Source organism: Dendrobates tinctorius, unplaced genomic scaffold (genome assembly GCF_039654945.1).
Source record: "Dendrobates tinctorius isolate UK_male_01 unplaced genomic scaffold, ASM3965494v1 ptg000021l, whole genome shotgun sequence".
NCBI lineage: Eukaryota > Metazoa > Chordata > Amphibia > Anura > Dendrobatidae > Dendrobates > Dendrobates tinctorius.
The window spans coordinates 10,084,232-10,105,050 of record NW_027361689.1 but is presented as its reverse complement, the minus strand read 5'-3'; the positions used below and the strand labels follow the sequence as shown (position 1 = coordinate 10,105,050).

Sequence of the window (20,819 nt, the reverse complement as noted above, 5' to 3'; positions counted from 1 at the left end):
CCAACCACTGTCACGGCTCTCCGAAACCTCTGGATGCAGATGGCGGTGAGTTAACTGGTGGAGATGCTGGTTCCATCTTCCACCAATCAGCGTGTGAGACAGCAGTCGTGATGATGTCATTTCATAGCATCAGCTGTGCACTGCGGAGAGACAGTGCACAATAGACAGCAGAGGTAAAGCTCTAGGGTAATGGAATCACGGTAAGGGTTGTTGGCCTTTTCATGTGTATGGGACTATGGGATATTTGTATATGACTAGAGGTCTGTGTGGGGCTAATACTGTATATATGCCTGGGTCGGACTCCACCGAGCCGGGGCATAATGGACGCCAATGATCACAGTGGTCTCACCGGCTGGCAGGTCGTCCTCAGCAGACTAAAAAGGGCAAAGTTGTGGAATGGATGCAGGATCATTGTCCAGGTACGCTGTTTTACTGGAGCAGTTGATGATTACAGCATTCCACAGTTATTGAGTACACTGAGCCAAAAGCCCCTCATGGTGTGATGACCCCAGCTCTTTTCTGGCAATGTGTAGCAGCTCCTCACTCCCGCTGATTATAGCACTATACGTGCACTAAAACTTCTCCCCTCAGCCTGGACCTTGGCATTCATGACTCCTCAGGCTTACAGGAAAGTACCCCAGCTCTCTTCCTACTGCTGACAAGTAAGGATCGTATCGAAACGTCCGTCTTCTAATCCCTAACGGATGTCGTCTGATAGTTGGGCACTTCTTGAACCGTGCAAAACACTATGTCCCATGTGGCTGCACAGATGTCGCTGGAGTCCCGACAGCGACTATAGCAAAGGTACTGGCTGGTCTCCTTGATCTCCAGCATCACTCAATCCCAGTGGTGCATGGTTGCTTCTCCTGGGCTCGGTGGATCTCCTGCGGTGGGGCTGCTACCCACCTGACTTCACAATAGCCCTTACGATAATTACATGTGTGTGTGTAAATATGGCTGAAGAGCAGGCTTCTCACACCATCAGAGTTCACAGACATTTGTGACGCTTCACTTTACACGGCGCCACACATAGAGGCTATGTGCAGCCCTTGCTATATATAGAGAAGCTATGCGATGCTCATACTGTATAAAGGGGTCTACGTGGGGCACACGCTGTATAAAAAAGGCTATGTGAGGGCTAATGCTGTATATTGTGGCTATGTGGGTCATATGCTGTATATAGCGGGCTACATGGGGCAAGTGCTGTATATAAGAGGCTATATGGGGTACATGCTGTATATTGGAAGCTATGTGGAGCACATGCTGTATATCAGAGGATATGTGGAGCTCATACCAGATCTGGGCAAAGTGCGGCCTGCTGGCCACATCCGGCCCTCTGGCTGTTTCAGTCTGGCCTGCGGACTGAGACAGCTGTGGGGCTGGAAACCTGAGGTCCACAGGCCGCACCGTGCCCGCCCGCTGACTGCCTCCCTAGGCGCAAAAAGCATCGGTGGAGGCCTCCGGCCACTTCCTCCACCAATCACCGTGTGAAACAGCTGACGCGATGACATCATTTCATTGTGTCAGCTGTGTACCGCCGGACAGTCAACGCATCAGAGACGGCAACAGAAGCAGAAGCAGAGCGTCTGGGAACGGGATGGAGGTGAGTATGCAGTGTTTTTTTGGTGTGTTTTTTTTCATGCTTATGAACATGGGGATTCTATGGAAGTGAATATGGGGATTTCATGGGGGTGAACATGGGGATTCTATGGTGGTGAACATGGGGATTCTATGGGGTGAACATGGGGATTCTATGGGGTGAACATGGGGATTCTATGGGGTGGACATGGGGAGTCTATGGAAGTGAACATGGGGATTCTATGGGGGTGGACATGGGGATTCTATAGGGTTGAACATGGAGATTCTATGAGGGTGAACATGGGGATTCTATGGGGGTGAACAAGGGGATTCTATGGGGGTGAATATTGGGATTCTATGGGGGTGGACATGGGGATTCTATAGGGGTGAACATGGAGATTCTATGAGGGTGAACATGGGAATTCTATGGGGTTGAACAAGGGGATTCTATGGGGGTGAACATGGGGATTCTATGGGGGTGAACATGGGGATTCTATGGAGGTGACCATGGGGATTCTATGGGGGTGGACATGGGGATTCTATGGAAGTGAACATGGGGATTCTATGGGGGTGAACATGGGGATTCTATGGGGGTTGACATGGGGAGTCTATGGAAGTGAACATAGGGATTCTATGGGGTGGACATGGGGATTTTATGGGGGTGGACATGGGGACTATATGGGAGTGAACATGGGGATTCTATGGGGGTAAACATGGGGATTCTATGGGGGTGGACATGGGGATTCTATGGAAGTGAACATGGGGATTCTATGGGGGTGAACATGGGGATTCTTTGGGGGTGAACATGGGGATTGTATGGGGGTGAACATGGGAATTCTATGGAAGTGAACATGGGGATTCTATGGGGGTGAACATGGTATTCTATGGATGTAAACATGGGGATTCTATATGGTGAACATGGGGATTCTATGGGGGTGAACATGGGGATTCTATGGGGGTGAACATGGGGATTCTATGGGGGTGAACATGGGGATTCTAGGGAAGTGAACATGGGGATTCTATGGGGGTGAACACGGGGATTCTATAGGGGTGAACATGGGGATTCTATGGGGGTGAACATGGGGATTCTATGGGGGTGAACATGGGGATTCTATGGGGGTGAACATGGGGATTCTACAAAAGTGAACATGGGGATTCTATGGGGGTAAACATGGGGATTCTATAGGGGTGAACATGGGGATTCTATGGGGGTGACCATGAGGATTCTATGGGGGTGGACATGGGGATTCTATGGAAGTGAACATGGGGATTCTATGGGGGTGAGCATGGGGAATCTATAGGGGTGAACATGGGGATTCTATGGGGGTGAACATGGGGATTCTATAGGGGTAAACATGGGGATTCTATAGGGGTAAACATGGGGATTCTATGGGGGTGGACATGGGGATTCTATGGAAGAGAACATGGGGATTCTATGGGGGTGAACATGGGGATTCTTTGGGGGTGAACATGGGGATTGTATGGGGTGAACATGGGAATTCTATGGGGGTGAACATGGGGATTCTGTGGGGGTAAACATGCGGATTCTATGGAAGTGAACATGGGGATTCTATGGGGGTAAACATGGGGATTCTATGGAAATGAACATGGGGATTCTATGGGGGTGGACATGGGGATTCTATGAGGGTAAACATGGGGATTCTATGGAAATGAACATGGGGATTCTATGGGGGTGGACATGGGGATTCTATAGGGTTGAACATGGAGATTCTATGAGGGTGAACATGGGGATTCTATGGGGGTGAACAAGGGGATTCTATGGGGGTGAATATTGGGATTCTATGGGGGTGGACATGGGGATTCTATAGGGGTGAACATGGAGATTCTATGAGGGTGAACATGGGAATTCTATGGGGTTGAACAAGGGGATTCTATGGGGGTGAACATGGGGATTCTATGGGGGTGAACATGGGGATTCTATGGGGGTGACCATGGGGATTCTATGGGGGTGGACATGGGGATTCTATGGAAGTGAACATGGGGATTCTATGGGGGTGAACATGGGGATTCTATGGGGGTTGACATGGGGAGTCTATGGAAGTGAACATAGGGATTCTATGGGGTGGACATGGGGATTTTATGGGGGTGGACATGGGGACTATATGGGAGTGAACATGGGGATTCTATGGGGGTAAACATGGGGATTCTATGGGGGTGGACATGGGGATTCTATGGAAGTGTACATGGGGATTCTATGGGGGTGAACATGGGGATTCTTTGGGGGTGAACATGGGGATTGTATGGGGGTGAACATGGGAATTCTATGGAAGTGAACATGGGGATTCTATGGGGGTGAACATGGGGATTCTATGGGGGTAAACATGGGGATTCTATGGAAGTGAACATGGGATTCTATGGATGTAAACATGGGGATTCTATAGGGTGAACATGGGGATTCTATGGGGGTGAACATGGGGATTCTATGGGGGTGAACATGGGGATTCTATGGGGGTGAACATGGGGATTCTAGGGAAGTGAACATGGGGATTCTATGGGGGTGAACACGGGGATTCTATAGGGGTGAACATGGGGATTCTATGGGGGTGAACATGGGGATTCTATGGGGGTGAACATGGGGATTCTATGGGGGGGAACATGGGGATTCTATGGGGGTGAACATGGGGATTCTACAAAAGTGAACATGGGGATTCTATGGGGGTAAACATGGGGATTCTATAGGGGTGAACATGGGGATTCTATGGGGGTGACCATGGGGATTCTATGGGGGTGGACATGGGGATTCTATGGAAGTGAACATGGGGATTCTATGGGGGTGAGCATGGGGAATCTATAGGGGTGAACATGGGGATTCTATGGGGGTGAACATGGGGATTCTATAGGGGTAAACATGGGGATTCTATAGGGGTAAACATGGGGATTCTATGGGGGTGGACATGGGGATTCTATGGAAGTGAACATGGGGATTCTATGGGGGTGAACATGGGGATTCTTTGGGGGTGAACATGGGGATTGTATGGGGTGAACATGGGAATTCTATGGGGGTGAACATGGGGATTCTGTGGGGGTAAACATGCGGATTCTATGGAAGTGAACATGGGGATTCTATGGGGGTAAACATGGGGATTCTATTGAAGTGAACATGGGGATTCTACGGGGGTGAACATGGGTATTCTATGGGGGTGGACATGGGGATTCTATGGAAGTGAACATGGGGATTCTATGGTGTTGATCATGGGGATTACATGGGGGTGAACATGGGGATTCTATAGGGGCGAACATGGGGATTCTATGGGGGTGAACATGGGGATTCTATGGGGGTGGACATGGGGATTCTATGGAAGTGAATATTGGGATTCTATGGGGGTGAACATGGGGAATCTATGGGGGTGGATATGGGGATTCTATGGAAGTGAAAATGGGGATTCTATGGGGGTGAACATGGGGAATCTATGGGGGTGGACATGGGGATTCTATGGGGGTAAATATGGGAATTCTATAGGGGTAACATGGGGATTCTATTTCTATAGGGGTAAACATGGGGATTCTATAGGGGTGAACATGGGGATTCTATGGGGGTGAACATGGGGATTCTATGGGGGTGAACATGGGGATTCTATGGGGGTGGACATAGGGATTCTATTGAAGTGAACATGGGGATTCTATGGGGGTGAACACGGGGATTCTATGGGGGTGGACATGGGGATTCTATGGGGGGTAAACACGGGGATTCTATGGGGGTGGACAGGGGGATTCTATGGGGGTGAACATGGGGATTCTATGGAAGTGAACATGGGATTCTATGGAGGTAAACATGGGGATTCTATAGGGTGAACATGGGGATTCTATGGGGGTGAACATGGGGATTCTATGGGGGTGAACATGGGGATTCTATGGGGGTGAACATGGGATTCTATAGGGGTGAACATGGGGATTCTATAGGGGTGAACATGGGGATTCTATAGGGGTGAACATGGGGATTTTATAGGGGTGAACATGGGGTTTCTATGGGGGTAAACACGGGGATTCTATAGGGGTGGACATGGGGATTCAATGGGGGTGAACATGGGGATTCTATGGGGGTGAACATGGGGTTTCTATGGGGGTGAACATGGGGATTCTATGGGGGTGGACATGGGGATTCTATGGGGGTGGACATGGGGATTCTATAGGGGTGGACATGGGGTTTCTATAGGGGTGAACATGGGGATTCTATAGGGGTGGACATGGGGATTCTATGGGGGTAAACATGGGGATTCTATAGGGTGAACATGGGGATTCTATGGGGGTGAACATGGGGATTCTATGGGGGTGGACATGGGGATTCTAGGGAAGTGAACATGGGGATTCTATGGGGGTGAACATGGGGATTCTATGGGGGTGAAAATGGGGATTCTATGGGGGTGAACTTGGGGATTCTATAGGGGTGAACAAGGAGTTTTTATGGGGGTGGACATTGGGATTCTATGGAAGTGATCATGGGGATTCTATGGAAGTGAACATGCGGATTCTATGGAAGTAAACATGGGGATTCTATGGGGGGTGAACATGGGGAATCTATGGGGGTGAACATGGGGATTCTATGGGTGTGAACATGGGGATTCTATAGGGGTGAACATGTGAATTCTATGGGGGTGGACATGGGGAGTCTATGGAAGTGAACATAGGGATTCTATGGGGTGGACATGGGGATTTTATGGAGGTGGACATGGGGACTATATGGGAATGAACATGGGCATTCTATGGGGGTAAACATGAGGATTCTATGGAAGTGAACATGGGGTTTCTATGGGGGTGAACATGGGGAATCTATAGGGGTGGACATGGGGATTCTATGGGGGTGAACATGGGGATTCTATGGGGGTAAACATGAGGATTCTATGGAAGTGAACATGGGGTTTCAATGGGGGTAAACATGGGGATTCTATAGGGGTGGATATGGGGTTTCTATGGGGGTGGACATGGGGATTCTATGGGGGTGAACATGGGAATTCTATGGGGGTGAACATGGGGATTCTATAGGGGTGAACATGTGAATTCTATGGGGGTGGACATGGGGAGTCTATGGAAGTGAACATAGGGATTCTATGGGGTGGACATGGGGATTTTATGGAGGTGGACATGGGGACTATATGGGAATGAACATGGGCATTCTATGGGGGTAAACATGAGGATTCTATGGAAGTGAACATGGGGTTTCTATGGGGGTGAACATGGGGAATCTATAGGGGTGGACATGGGGATTCTATGGGGGTGAACATGGGGATTCTATGGGGGTAAACATGAGGATTCTATGGAAGTGAACATGGGGTTTCTATGGGGGTAAACATGGGGATTCTATAGGGGTGGATATGGGGTTTCTATGGGGGTGGACATGGGGATTCTATGGGGGTAAACATGGGGATTCTATAGGGTGAACATGGGGATTCTATGGGGGTGAACATGGGGATTCTATGGGGGTGGACATGTGGATTCTATGGAAGTGAACATGGGGTTTCTATGGGGGTGAACATGGGGATTCTATGGGTGTGAACATGGGGATTCTATAGGGGTGAACATGGAGATTCTATGGGGGTGAACATGGGGATTCTATGGGGGTGAACATGGGGATTCTATGGGGGTGAACATGGGGATTCTATGGGGGTGAACATGGGGATTCTATAGGGGTGAACATGGGGATTCTATAGGGGTGAACATGGGGATTCTATAGGGGTGAACATGGGGATTTTATAGGGGTGAACATGGGGTTTCTATGGGGGTAAACACGGGGATTCTATAGGGGTGGACATGGGGATTCTATGGGGGTGAACATGGGGATTCTATGGGGGTGAACATGGGGTTTCTATGGGGGTGAACATGGGGATTCTATGGGGGTGGACATGGGGATTCTATAGGGGTGGACATGGGGTTTCTATAGGGGTGAACATGGGGATTCTATAGGGGTGGACATGGGGATTCTATGGGGGTAAACATGGGGATTCTATAGGGTGAACATGGGGATTCTATGGGGGTGAACATGGGGATTCTATGGGGGTGGACATGGGGATTCTAGGGAAGTGAACATGGGGATTCTATGGGGGTGAACATGGGGATTCTATGGGTGTGAACATGGGGATTCTATAGGGGTGAACATGGGGATTCTATGGGGGTGAACATGGGGATTCTATGGGGGTGAACATGGGGATTCTATGGCGGTGAAAATGGGGATTCTATGGGGGTGAACTTGGGGATTCTATAGGGGTGAACAAGGAGTTTTTATGGGGGTGGACATTGGGATTCTATGGAAGTGATCATGGGGATTCTATGGAAGTGAACATGCGGATTCTATGGAAGTAAACATGGGGATTCTATGGGGGGGTGAACATGGGGAATCTATGGGGGTGAACATGGGGATTCTATGGGGGTGAACATGGGGATTCTATGGGGGTGAACAAGGGGATTCAATGGAAGTGAACATGGCGATTCTATGGGGGTGACGTACAGCACATGGGGATTATATGAGGGTGACATGCTGCACATGAGGAGGCTATGGGAAGGCTGTATAAAAATTATATAAATTAATTATAATTAATATGTGAATATTATTAGTGAGCAGAATTTTAGACTATTGGTTTTGCACTCCACACCAGTCACCGTGTTTCATGTGGCCCCTCGTGAAAATTAATTGCCCACCCCTGCTCTAGCAGCACATAGGGTGTGTGCACACGCTGCGGATTCTGCTGTGGTTCCGCAACGGATTTGGCCGCTGCGGATCCGCAGCAGTTTTTGCTGCAGTGTACAGTACAATAATATCCTATGGATATTAAAAACTGCAGTGCAGACGGTGCGGATTTTTCCGCGCGGTTTTCCTGCGGTTTCTAAACCGCAGAAAGAACTGACATGTCAATTCTTTCTGCGGATTCCGCTGCGGTTTGCCATCTGCTCCATTGTGGAGATGAAAAACCGCAGGACAAAACCGCAGAGCAATCCGCAGGTAAAACCGCAGGTCTTTTGACCTGCAGATTTACCTGCGGATTTTACAAAATCCGAGCGGCCAAATCCGCACCCCAATCCGCAGCGTGTGCACGTACCCATAAAGTCCTTGACACATCATTGTTGTTTCTCCAGTTTTCTGGACTTATTTGCTCCTTTTTAGCATCTTTAGTATTTTTTGTGTTTTAATCATTTTTTAACGTTGTCTTTCTTTTATGATTTTTCCTCGACAACTTTGCCTAATGTTTAATTTTTATGGAACATCTCACTCCCGTATCTGCTCGGAGCAAATGTTTCTGGTGGAGATATTCATTGGTCGCCTTTTTAGTCACAAAAAATACGGTTAAAGAGAACAAATAAAGAACATTTTACAACTTGGGCCAATTTCATGAACGCTGAAGAATTTGGCGCAAAAAAAAACTTCAAAAAATACAAGTAAAAGAAAAGAGACTTAAAAATATCACAAATGACGAATCTGGGCCAAAGTTCTCACAGTTGTGTCATATGGAACGACAGGAGACAACATGTGCGCAGTACTGTACCCGGGCACAAGGCCTTGCCATGTGCATGAGGCTCTATTGCTTTGTCTGCCATGCACAATGCAGTATATCAATAGTTCCCTGCTGACAAGAGGCACTTGCAATATGTTACCAGACGTCAAAACAGCTATTTAATGGATCAGCTATAACGTTTCCACCTACCTGTGTCCTGTGCCATATGACTGATGCCCTGGAATGACCTAACTTGTTTCGACACGGTCCCTTATCATAATGTATAAGTAAGAAATCGTCCTGGTGAAACAGAAATATACATCAGATAAAATTTACAAGACCTTTGGAAATGATGGCAATGAATCCATAAAAATTGGGGGCAATAGGGAGGATACGGGAGTGGAGTGCTGCTGCAGGCCGCAGGCTGGGATGACGGGGTGATGTGCGGTGCGCCGCTGCGGGTGTTCGGTGCTACGGGGGCTCTGCCGACATCTTGTAAAAGGAAAAGCCCACAGCCCTGGCAGTTACATAGTTTCCTACGCAGTGGACTGGTCTTCGGGAAAATGGCTGCCGGCCTGGGGTGTCGCATTCGCAGATGGAGATCTTGGCACCAAGGTCTCAGGAGATGATATCTCAGCTTTCACAAGATGTTGGCAGAGCCCCCCGCGGCACCGAACACCGCAGCGACACGCCGCACCGCACATCCGAACACCCCCTCATCCCAGCACGCAGCCGATAAGGTATATCTGAATTATAAGACACACCCCCATTTTCTCCCCAAATTTGCGTCTTATAATCTGAAAAATTCGGTCATTGATCTGTGCACCATTCAAGCTTCGTCAATTTTTTCCACAGAGATTATTGAAGTCAAAAATATGGTCATATGAACGCAGACAATATGTGAATTGTTTTCTGCACAGATTTTGTGGTGGTTAGCGGTATCCAGATTAGGGACATTGAAAGAGAGTAATCCCCTAGTGGACCAATAGTAGTTTAATGCCCCACTCCAACGTTTGATTTTGATTTCAGAGCTGGAGTAGTACCAATAATCTAAGTATGATAATTACCAGCTGCCGTCTTCAGCTCTTCCCAGGGCCACTCCGGTTCTGCGCTGCCATCTTGTTACCGCTTCTAACTGAACGGAAATCAGAGGTAACGGTCACGAACGAGCGCTCAGTGTAAGTCTATGGGAGCCACGTTCTGGCTCTCATAGACTTACATTGAGTTGTGACTTCTGGGTCGCCCAGCAAACACTGGAGAGATCCGGCACGTCACAACCTGCAGAAGATGACCAGAGCGGCACTGAGAGCAGTAGAAGTATTAGTGGTAAGTATGAGAGTAGGGGCAGGGATCTTATATTAGTGATACCAATAAAAAAAAAAAAAGCTTGAGTGATGCTTTAGGGCTCGCTCACACAAGCATATAACATGGTCGAGTGCTATCCGATGTTATACTATGGGGCAGTGGCGACTAGCACTTTCTTTCGCATGTCGATTCGGCAGGAGGAAAAAAAAAATTGAGTGGATCTGATAATCAGACCATGTGTCTATGGATGTGGGTAAAATATTGGACTGCACTTGGATGTCAGTCGAATGCAGTCAGACACAGACAATGGAGAAGATGGAGAAATTAAGTTCCCCGTCTTCTCCGCATTTGTCATACGATTCTCTCATGCGAGGGCATCGGATCACACTAAGGTGTCATTTACATAATTTATCTAGTTGTCTCGCACAGGAGAATCCTCGCTCGTGCCAGCCTTAAACTGCAAATTTCCTTCTTCTTTCTGAAGGGGATTTTCACTAAATTTAACATACTTAGCACTACAAGATGGAAAATACAATTCTTTGTGATATATAAAAATGTCATGTTCAACTTTCTCTACAGGCAGTTCGATAACTGCGATACCAAATTTATAGGGATCCAAGGGGTAATGTTTCCCCATGTGGAGAGTGAAAAGCCAGGCCTGGCATGTCAGAGCGATGACACTTATATGCCATGCAAGTGCCTCCTGGAAATTAAATATGTAAATTGTCTCTTCACAGAGAAAGAATACAAGAACTCTAGCGCCACCTATTGCAAGTAGCAATATTAAGTCTAAGTCTATGAATTACACCCAGAGTACTGAAGGAGATAGCAGAAAAAATTTTTGAACCCCTCTCCATAATCTTTGAAAATTCTTGGAGAACAGGAGAAGTGCCAGAAGACTGGAGAAGAGCAAATGTTGTTCCTATCTTCAAAAAGGGGAAGAAGGTGGACCCAGGCAACTATAGGCCGGTGAGTCTGACTTCTATACCAGGAAAGATCTTTGAACAAATTATTAAACAACATGTATGTCAATACCTGGATAAGAATGAAGTGATTAAACAGAGTCAGCATGGGTTTGTAACTAATAAGTCATGTCAGACTAACTTAATTTCCTTCTATGACGGTATCACTGATTGGGTGGATCAGGGAAATGCTGTAGATATAGTATATCTTGACTTCAGCAAAGCATTTGACAAAGTATCTCATACAATCCTTATTGAAAAAATGACTAAGTATGGAATGGACAAGGCAACTGTTAGGTATATTCATAACTGGCTTAGTGATCGGACACAAAGAGTGGTCGTAAATGGCTGCACATCCAGTTGGAAGAATGTCTCAAGTGGGGTACCACAGGGCTCTGTCCTGGGCCCTGTATTGTTCAACATCTTTATCAATGATTTAGATGAAGGAATTGAGGGTAATCTGATTAAATTTGCTGATGACACAAAGCTAGGAGGGATAGCTAATACTAGAGAAGAGAGAGAGAGGATTCAGAAAGATATAAATAAACTGGAGCAGTGGGCAGCAACTAACAGAATGGTTTTTAACAGGGAAAAATCCAAAGTACTACATCTGGGCAATAAAAATGAAAAAAACATATACAGAATGGGAGGAATAGGGCTAAGCAACAGCACATGTGAAAAAGACTTGGGTATACTAATAGATCACAGACTGAATACGAGTCAGCAGTGTGATGCAGCAGCAAAAAAAGGCAAATGCAATTCTAGGATGTATTAACAGAAACATACAGTCTAGATCACGTGAAGTCATTATTGCCCTCTACTCCTCTTTGGTCAGGCCTCATCTGGAATACTGTGTCTAGTTTTGGGCGCCACATTTTAAAAAACACATCAACAAACTGGAGCAAGTTCAGAAAAGAGCAACCAGAATGGTGACCGGTCTGCAAGCCCTGTCTTATGAGGAAAGGTTGCAGGATTTGGGAATGTTTAGCTTGCAGAAGAGAAGACTGAGAGGAGACTTAATAGCGGTCTATAAATATCTCAAGGGCTGTCACATTGTAGAAGGATCATCTTTATTCTCATTTGCACAAGGAAAGACTAGAAGCAATGGGATGAAACTGAATGGGAGGAGACACAATGATTAGATATTAGAAAAAACTTTTTGACAGTTAGAGTGATCAATGAGTGGAACAAGCTGCCACGAGAGGTGGTGAGTTCTCCTTCAATAGAAGTCTTCAAACAGAGGCTGGACAGACATCTGTCTGGGATGATTTAGTGAATCCTGCTTTGAGCAGGGGGTTGGACCAGATGGCCCAGGAGGTCCCTTCCAACTCTACGATTCTATGATTCTAAGTCTCCTCACTCTGACATGCCAGGCTTGGCTTGTCACTCTCCACAAGAAGAAATGTTAACCCTTAGATACCAGTCTTAAACCTCTCATCTAGCGAAATCAGACCTCATACTTTTCACTGATGAGGGGCAATACCCTGAAACATATGTTTGTAAACTGAGATTTTAGCAAAGGATGAGGCAGCAAAAGCAAAGACAAAATGCAATTGGTACAGTGGGGAAAATAAGTATTTGATACACTGCCGATTTTGAAAGTTTTCCCACCTACAAAGAATGGAGAGGTCTGTAATTTTTATCGTAGGTATACTTCACCTGTGAGAGACAGAATCTAAAAATAAAAACCATAAAATTACATTGTATGATTTTTACATAATTAATTTGCATTTTATTGCATGAAATAAGTATTTGATCACCTACCAACCAGCAAGAATTCTGGCTCTCACAGACCTGTTAGTTTTTCTTTAAGAAACCGTCCTAATCTGCACTCATTAACTGTATTAATTGCACCTGTTTGAATTTGTCACCTGTATGTAAGATAGCTGTCCACACACTCAATCAATCACACTCCAACCTCTCCACCATGGGACAAAATTGTATACCTGGACAAGGCTGAGCTGGGCTAAAGGACAATAGGCAAGCAGCTTGGCGAGAAGGCAACAACTGTTGGCACAATTATCAGAAAATGGAAGAAACACAAGATGACTGTCAATCTTCCTTGGTCTGGGGATCCATGCAGGATCTCGCCTCGTGGGGTAAGGATGACTATGATAAAGGTCAGGAATCAGCCCAGAACTACACGGGAAGATCTGGTCTATGATTTGAAGAGAGCTAGGACCACAGTCTCAAACATTACAGTTAGTAACACACTATGCCGTCATGGATTAAAATTCTGAAGGGCACACAAGGTCCACCTGCTCACGCCAGCACATGTTCATGCCTGTTTGAAGTTCGCCAATGGCCATCTGGATGATCCAAAGGAGGCATGGAAGAAGGTCATGTGGTCAGATGAGACCAAAATAGAACTTTTTGGTATGAACTCCACTAGCTGTGTTTGGAAGACTAAGGATAAGTACAACTTCAAGAACACAGTCCCAACCGTGAAGCATGGTGGAGAAACATCATACTTTGGAAATGCTTTTAAGCAAAGGGGAATGGATGACTGCACCATATTGCAGGCTATCAGTGTGGTCAACATCCAACTTCCCTCAGTAAGAGCATTAAAGATGGGTTCACACTTGAACCCATTAGAAAATCTTTGGAGGGAGATGAAACTCAATGTTGCCCAGTGACAGCCCCAAAACCTGAAAGATCTGCAGAAGATCTGTATGGAGGAGGGGGCCAAAATTCCTGCTGCAGTGTGTACTAACTTGTTCAAGAACTACAGGAAACGTCTGACCTCTGTAATTGCAAACAAGGGTTTCTGTATCAAATATTTAAGTTCTGTTTTTCTATTGTATCAAATATTTAATTCATGCAATAAAATGCAAATTAATTATGTAATAATCATACAATGTAATTTTCTAGGTGAGGTGTACCTACGATAAAAAATTACAGACCTCTCCATTCTTTGTAGGTGGGAAAACTTGCAAAATTGGCAGAGTATCAAATACTTATTTTCCCCACTGTAAGTGCCGGCAAGTAGATTACAGTCCAGTAACTAATATAAACACTTGACAAACGCTCTTTGTAGACGAAACGTTTCCGTCTTTGCTCACATGGCAAATTAAATGTTTGTTCACGTTTTTGATACTCCTATAGTGTGCTGCCTGCTTTTTTTTTTTAATAATTTTTATATAGAGAGAGAGGCTGAGAGAGCTGGTATACTGTATGTGAGAGCGGCACATGTGTGGTGTATGATGTTAGTAATTAAACAGTGTATGAAATAATCACATTGACTATGGCACGACGTTAAAAAGGACCATTTATGGCACCATCCAATGAAAAGCATGCCTTGCTCCTAAAAACTTACATCTGTCTCTAACTTCCACAATAATATAATCAAATTGCCTCTTCAGACGGGAAGAGGACTTGAACGTCACCTGTTGGAAGCAGCAATCCTACAAGTCACTATCGACCCTTTAACAGGCCTTGAAATATGACTTAGGATAAAATCAAAATTGGAATCTCAATTTGCAGACACGGTGTTTTGTGGTATTGCCCCTCATCAGTGCAAAGTATGAGAACTGATTTGCCTAGGTGAGAGGCTCTGGACTGAGGTCTAAGGGGTAACGTTTCTCCTTGCAAAGAATGACATACCGGCTCTGGCATGCTTAGGAAAGGAGGCTTATTCGCCATGCCATGTTCTTATGGGAAATTTAATATGAAAATTGCCTCTTCACAGAGGAAGATGACTTGAACTCTATGGAGCTATCTGTTGGAAGCAGCAATCCTACAAGTCACTATCGACCCTTTAACGGGCCTTGAAATATAATTTAGGATAATGTCAAATCAGAATCTCAATATGGAGAAATGGTGTTTTGGGGTATTGCCCCTCATCAGTGCAAAGTATGAGAACCGATTTGGCTAGTTGGGAGGTTCTGGACTGAGGTCTAAGAAGTAATATTTCTCCTTTTGGAGAGTGACATACCATCTCTGGCACGCCAAGGTAAAGAGACTTATCCGCCTTGCCATGCTCTTCTGGGAATTTTAATATGTAAATTGCCGTTTCAACATGACATTTGCGTGCAGCCCAATATTGACCTACATGACTGAGTCCGGGTGCGATCTGATGTGTTGTCGGATCGAACTTGGACCAACAATTTTGACGTTTGCCCGAGCCCTAAAATGCTTTCAGGCACTATGGGATAACCTGCTTAGGCCAGGTTCTGATTGCATTAGGGCAGTCTGTTCAACTTATGCATTAAACGGACTGCGCTAGTGCAACTGCCTTTTGTGGAACGCGTTACGTGATCCCGCTAGCGCTTCATCTGCGCTAGCAGTGACGGACCCTCGGACGCTGCAGACCGGGTCCGAGTGTCCGTCACAGAATGACGGCACATCGCTAATGCATGCCGATTATGACATGTGTTAGCGATGCGCTCGTCTATAGCAGTCTATGGATGCGTTAATGCCGCTATGTAACGGACGCGTTAAATGCTGCCCACAAACACAATGTGGACGAGCCTCAGAAAACACAAAAATGTTAAACTCACATCAAGTGACTCTAGGCAGTACCAGCAGAAAGCGTGCTTGCAGTTTTTACACATCATTTGCGCGCAGCCTTCATCTCTTTCTATGTAGACCTTACACTTAGGGCACCGTTTGATCGGAATGTCGTCTTCCACCATTTTTAATGCTGAACTGAAAAGACAAAAATAGTCTGACTTGTAATTTCTATTATGAATACAGTTCTGTATTTCTTGGTATATAAGAACATCTCGGTATCCCACAAATATGGGATCAGGCACCTCTAGAAGAAATATGAATATGCCCAATAAGGTTTACCCAATAAACTGGCAATGGAAGGGCACGTCTACATGGGATCTAATATCAACCACAGATTGCCATCAAAATCTCCTGGAGAATGTTATTGCGGATTCTCCACAATTTTTACCCAATTTACTGAAAGGGGCGACATCCGCACTGAAAAATCCGTGACCTAAACTTACATGAAAACTGCGCCGTGGATCAATTTCCACAGATTTACATTCTGAATCATGACTTCCCTTGTCTCCCTTTCAGCAACACAACATTGGGGATGTAGCGAGAAGATCCCCTATATGTTGTCCTCAAAATTGACCGCCCAGGGGTCGTCTTGACTGAGGATCCGTTCTGAAGTCTATAATATGTAATAAAAGCATTTGGAAAAATCCAGTACGCAGTATTACAGATCTGGGAACGGACACAGAGGAGCGTTCACCTACGGAGGTACACGCAGATCACGTAAAGAAGACCCTGATCCCAGAAGGCTCGGGAAGATCAGAGGAGGTATAGGCAAGGCAAATCACTTCATTTATCTTCCGCCTTTCATGCCTTGAAAAATACGCCATAAGGTGAGATGAGCAAATCAAGCGAAATTTGAGTTTTTCCCAGGAAATTCAATTTGTTAACAAGTTATTCTCTGCAATTGTAATGTCTCTCCCCGGAACATAAGTATTATAATATGCAAAATATTAAAAAAATAATACTTATACTCACCTTACTGCTCACCTCACCAACTCTCCACTCCTCACCATCACCAGATTCACGTGTGCCAAAGGTCAAAGCGTCAGGACAAGCTCCATGACCTCACACACGTATGCACAGAACCCTCCCAGGCCTAATCATAGCTAGAAGACCAGGCCACGCATGAGACCCCAGGGGAATTTAACGCGAGTAACGGTGATCAAAAGAGCCAAAACAAGGATCATGTAGGAGAAGGTGAGGAGTGGAAACCCTGATTTCAATGATACATCACTTACTGGGCTGCTTGATGTAGTTTTGATAAAATTTCTGTTTTCTCTGCTATATATTTAAAAGTTCTCTGAATGCTGAGCTCCGTATAACCCCTCCCACCTCACTAATTGGCTGCTTTCTGTGTACACTGTGCATAGACAGAAATCTGCTGAACAGCGGTGTGGGTGTGGTTAGATAAAGCTCATGAATATGGAGGACTACATGGCATCAGGTTTACTAGTCCTCCGGTGATAATCTCCTACAGATAGAACATTGATTTTATCAAACTACAAAAAGCAGCTCTGTAAGTGATACATTGCTGGAATCAGGGTCTTTGGATATACATTATGATGCTCTCAGATTAGGTAGTAAAAACCTGGTGACAGAATCTTCTTAATAAACTCAATTTCCTTAGGATGAGGTGGGTGGGGTAAGACTTTCTAAGGGGTCTTATACGGGATTGTGCACGATTAAAATTTTCACAGATTGTTCCAGGTAACACTTTTCATCCTTGTGCTGACATGACGAATAGTCTGTACCTTGACTCTCCTGGGAGAAAGGTAATCGGCATATTTTCCTGACAGCCTTGTCCTGGGTGCCAGTTGGACTTGCATGACGAGCAGAACTCTATGTCACACGATGTGCACTGGACCAGCTGTGGATTCTGGGGACCTTTCTCCTGTAATTTACATACTGCTTGGCAGGAGGAGGATGGACACCAAGTTCTACAAGGATCCAGAAGAACTTCTGAATAAAAAGAAAAAAGTATCAGGAAGTTATCCAAGGTGATTTACAAGTCGGGACATTGCTACATCTGGTGACATTTTACATCAAGTATGTCTTTAAAGGGAATCTGTCATGTTAAATATTGTATATGAGCAGCAGGCAGTAAAGTATAAAGCAGGAGAAGCAGAGTGCATTAATATATAGTATTATAAGAAGAGATCCTGGATAACCTGCATTCCATTAAAGGGAATCTGTCACCAGGTTTGGCCGATCTAAGATACGGCCACTGCCTTTCAGGGCTTTTCTACAGCATTCTATGATGATGAGAAAGGGGGGGGGGAAAGAACACAAACCGACCATAGAGTCCAAAAATTAAAATTTTTATTAATTATAGTTGGTAAAAAAAATACAGGTAGCAATAACAGGACAAATACAATGCATTAAAAATCTTCAAAAGTCCAATAAGGGGAAGCACACCCCGGTATAGATATTGCAAGATAAAACGGGGGTGAAATGTCCAAAAAGATGCTGTCAAATACACTTACACAAAACCATATAATAAAAACGATGAAAAATAATTACCAATCAATAATATGAGATAGAAGTGAATGAAAGTGCAGGTGCAGTATAGCTGGTCGGTGTTACTAACCAGCAACAGCAACCAGTATAAGTATTTACCATGTACTAGTGAGAGCATAAGAAACATAAGACAAATGTGTGCAGAAAAGTATGAGCAGAGGATATTTTGTGTAGATGGTATAAAAATATACCATAAGTTGGTGTGAACAATGAATCACAACCTAGCTAAAAGTGTACTGCGGATCAGAGAACGTAGTGAAAAAGTAAAATGATGAACAAAACGTGGGGACATACTCACAGTGGAGATGTGGATCTCTGGCTCTTGGACGGCGTCTACCCTGACGCGCGTTTCGGCATGTTGCCTTCGTTGTCTTTTTATAATAGTCTGTAAAGATTTGGAAAGTGAGGAGACAATTGCTGGAGTTTTGGGAGAGGATTGCTGTCCCCTTCTTGTCTGATGTAGGACTCTCTCTGCTTCTAGTCCGGGTTTTTTTGACCAATTTTTCATTTCATAATGAGCCAAATGTTTTTTCTTGGTGAATGGTCCTGACAGCAGGTGGCCAATTCATCAGCCAAACTCCTCTTCTGGGAAGCCATGCTGTTGTGATGGATGCAGTATGTGGTTTACCATTGTCTTGCTGAAATATTCAAGGCCTTCCCTGAAATAGACAATGTCTCTATGGAAGAATATGTTGTTCTAATCCTTTATATAATAATCAGCACTGATTGTGCCTCTCATGTGTAAGCTCCCCATGCCATAGGCAATGTAGGCCAGACCATCAGAGACTGAGGAACTGTGCGCTGATACCATGCTGAATGTTCCCTATTCTCGAGTCCCCAGGACATGGCGTCTGTGGTTTTCATAAAGAATTTCACATTATGATTCACCTGACCACAGAACACTTTTCCCTCTGTGCATTTCAAATGATCTTGGCCCAGAGAAGATGGCATTTTTGGATGACGTTTATATTTGGCTTCTGCTTTGGATGATAGAACTTTCTCTTGCATTTGTGGATTGCACGGAAGTGTATTCACAGAAAATTATTTCTAGAAGTATTCCTGAGACAAATGCAGGGATTTCCAACATCGAATCATGTCTGTTTATAATGTGATGCTGACTGGTGGTCGATAGATCACAAGCATCCAATATTGACCGTTGGTCTTGTCCTTTGTGCACATGGATTTCTCCAGAATCTCTGAATTTTTTGATGATATTATGTACTGTAGATGGTGAGATATTCAATGTCTTTACAATTTTATATTGAAAATTTTTCTGAAATTGCTACACAATTTGATGCGGTTGTTCATTCCATTGCTTCTCGAGTTTCCATGTGCAAATGAGAATAAGAATGATCCCTCTACACTTTGACATCCCTTTAGATATGTGTAGACAGCTATTAAGTCTCTATGCTTCTCTTAATACATCCCAGAACTGTGTTTGCCTTTTTTTGCTGCTGCATCACACTGTTATCTATTATAACAAGTCTTTTTCACTCGTGCTGTTGCTTAGTTCTATTCCTCCCATTCTGTAGATGTAATTTTTGTTTTTCTTGCCTAAATGTAGAATTTTGCATTTTGCCCTGTTAAATACCATTCTATTAATCGCTGCCTATTGTGCAAGCTTTTCTAGATCTTTCTGAATCCTTTCTCTGTCTTTTCTAGTGTTAGTTATCCCTCCTAGCTTTGCATAGTCTGCAAATTTGATTAATTTACCTTCAGTTCCCTATCAATGTAATTTATAAAAATGTTGAACACTGGATCCAAGACAGAGCCTTGTGGTACGCCACTCTTCCAATTGGATGTGCAACCATTTATTACCACTTTTGAGTAGATCATTGAGTCAGTTATGAATTAACCAGTCATGTGACTTAGTTGAAAATTCACCCTTCGGTTGCTTTTCGTTAGTACCACTTTTCCAGCCTTTTGTTAAGCGTCACAACTTTTTTTCTCCTGAGAAGTGTTGCTGCTCTAAATGAGTTAATTTTCCTTCCCCTTCCTGATTTCCTATTCTTTTGCATATTTGTCATACTTACATGTTTCAGATGACCAAACAAATATAAATGACAAAGATAACACAAGTAATCACAAAATGCAGTTTTTAAATGAAGGTCTTTGTTATGAAGGGAAAATAGAAATCCAAACCAACAGGGCCCTATGTGAACAAATGTTTGTCCCCTAAACCTAATAAGTTGTCAGGTCATCCTAAGCAGCAACAACTGCAATCAAGCATTCAATGAGTCTTTTACAACACTCTGGAGGAATATTGGCCCACTCATCTTTGCAGAATTGTTGTAATTCAGCCACATTGGCGAGTTTCCGAGCATGAACCGCCTTTTTAAGTTTATGCCACATAATCTCAATTGGATTAAGGCCAGGACTTTGACTAGGCCACTCCAAAGTCTTAATTTTGTTTTTCTTAAGCCATTCAGAGGTGGTCTTGCTGGTGTGCTTTGGAATATTGTCCTGCTACATAACCCAAGTGCACTTCAGCTTGAGGTTACGAACA

General features: G+C 44.6%; 1 protein-coding gene across 7 annotated transcripts in view; it reads right to left on the bottom strand.

Annotated features, from left to right (window-relative positions):
- Positions 1 to 20,819, bottom strand: part of RNF144A (ring finger protein 144A) — a 190,853-nt gene that overhangs the window by 8,656 nt on the left and 161,378 nt on the right. For 6 of the 7 annotated variants that reach the window (XM_073568171.1, XM_073568172.1, XM_073568170.1 and 3 more), the window contains 3 exons: positions 17,548 to 17,755; positions 15,787 to 15,934; positions 9,231 to 9,320 (listed from right to left, as the gene is read on the bottom strand). In XM_073568171.1, the coding sequence (XP_073424272.1) occupies positions 9,231 to 9,320; positions 15,787 to 15,934; positions 17,548 to 17,755 (446 nt within the window). Of the gene's footprint in view, positions 1 to 9,230; positions 9,321 to 10,087; positions 10,156 to 15,786; positions 15,935 to 17,547; positions 17,756 to 20,819 lie in introns of all 7 variants that reach the window. The other variant, XM_073568168.1, reaches the window with a different exon arrangement.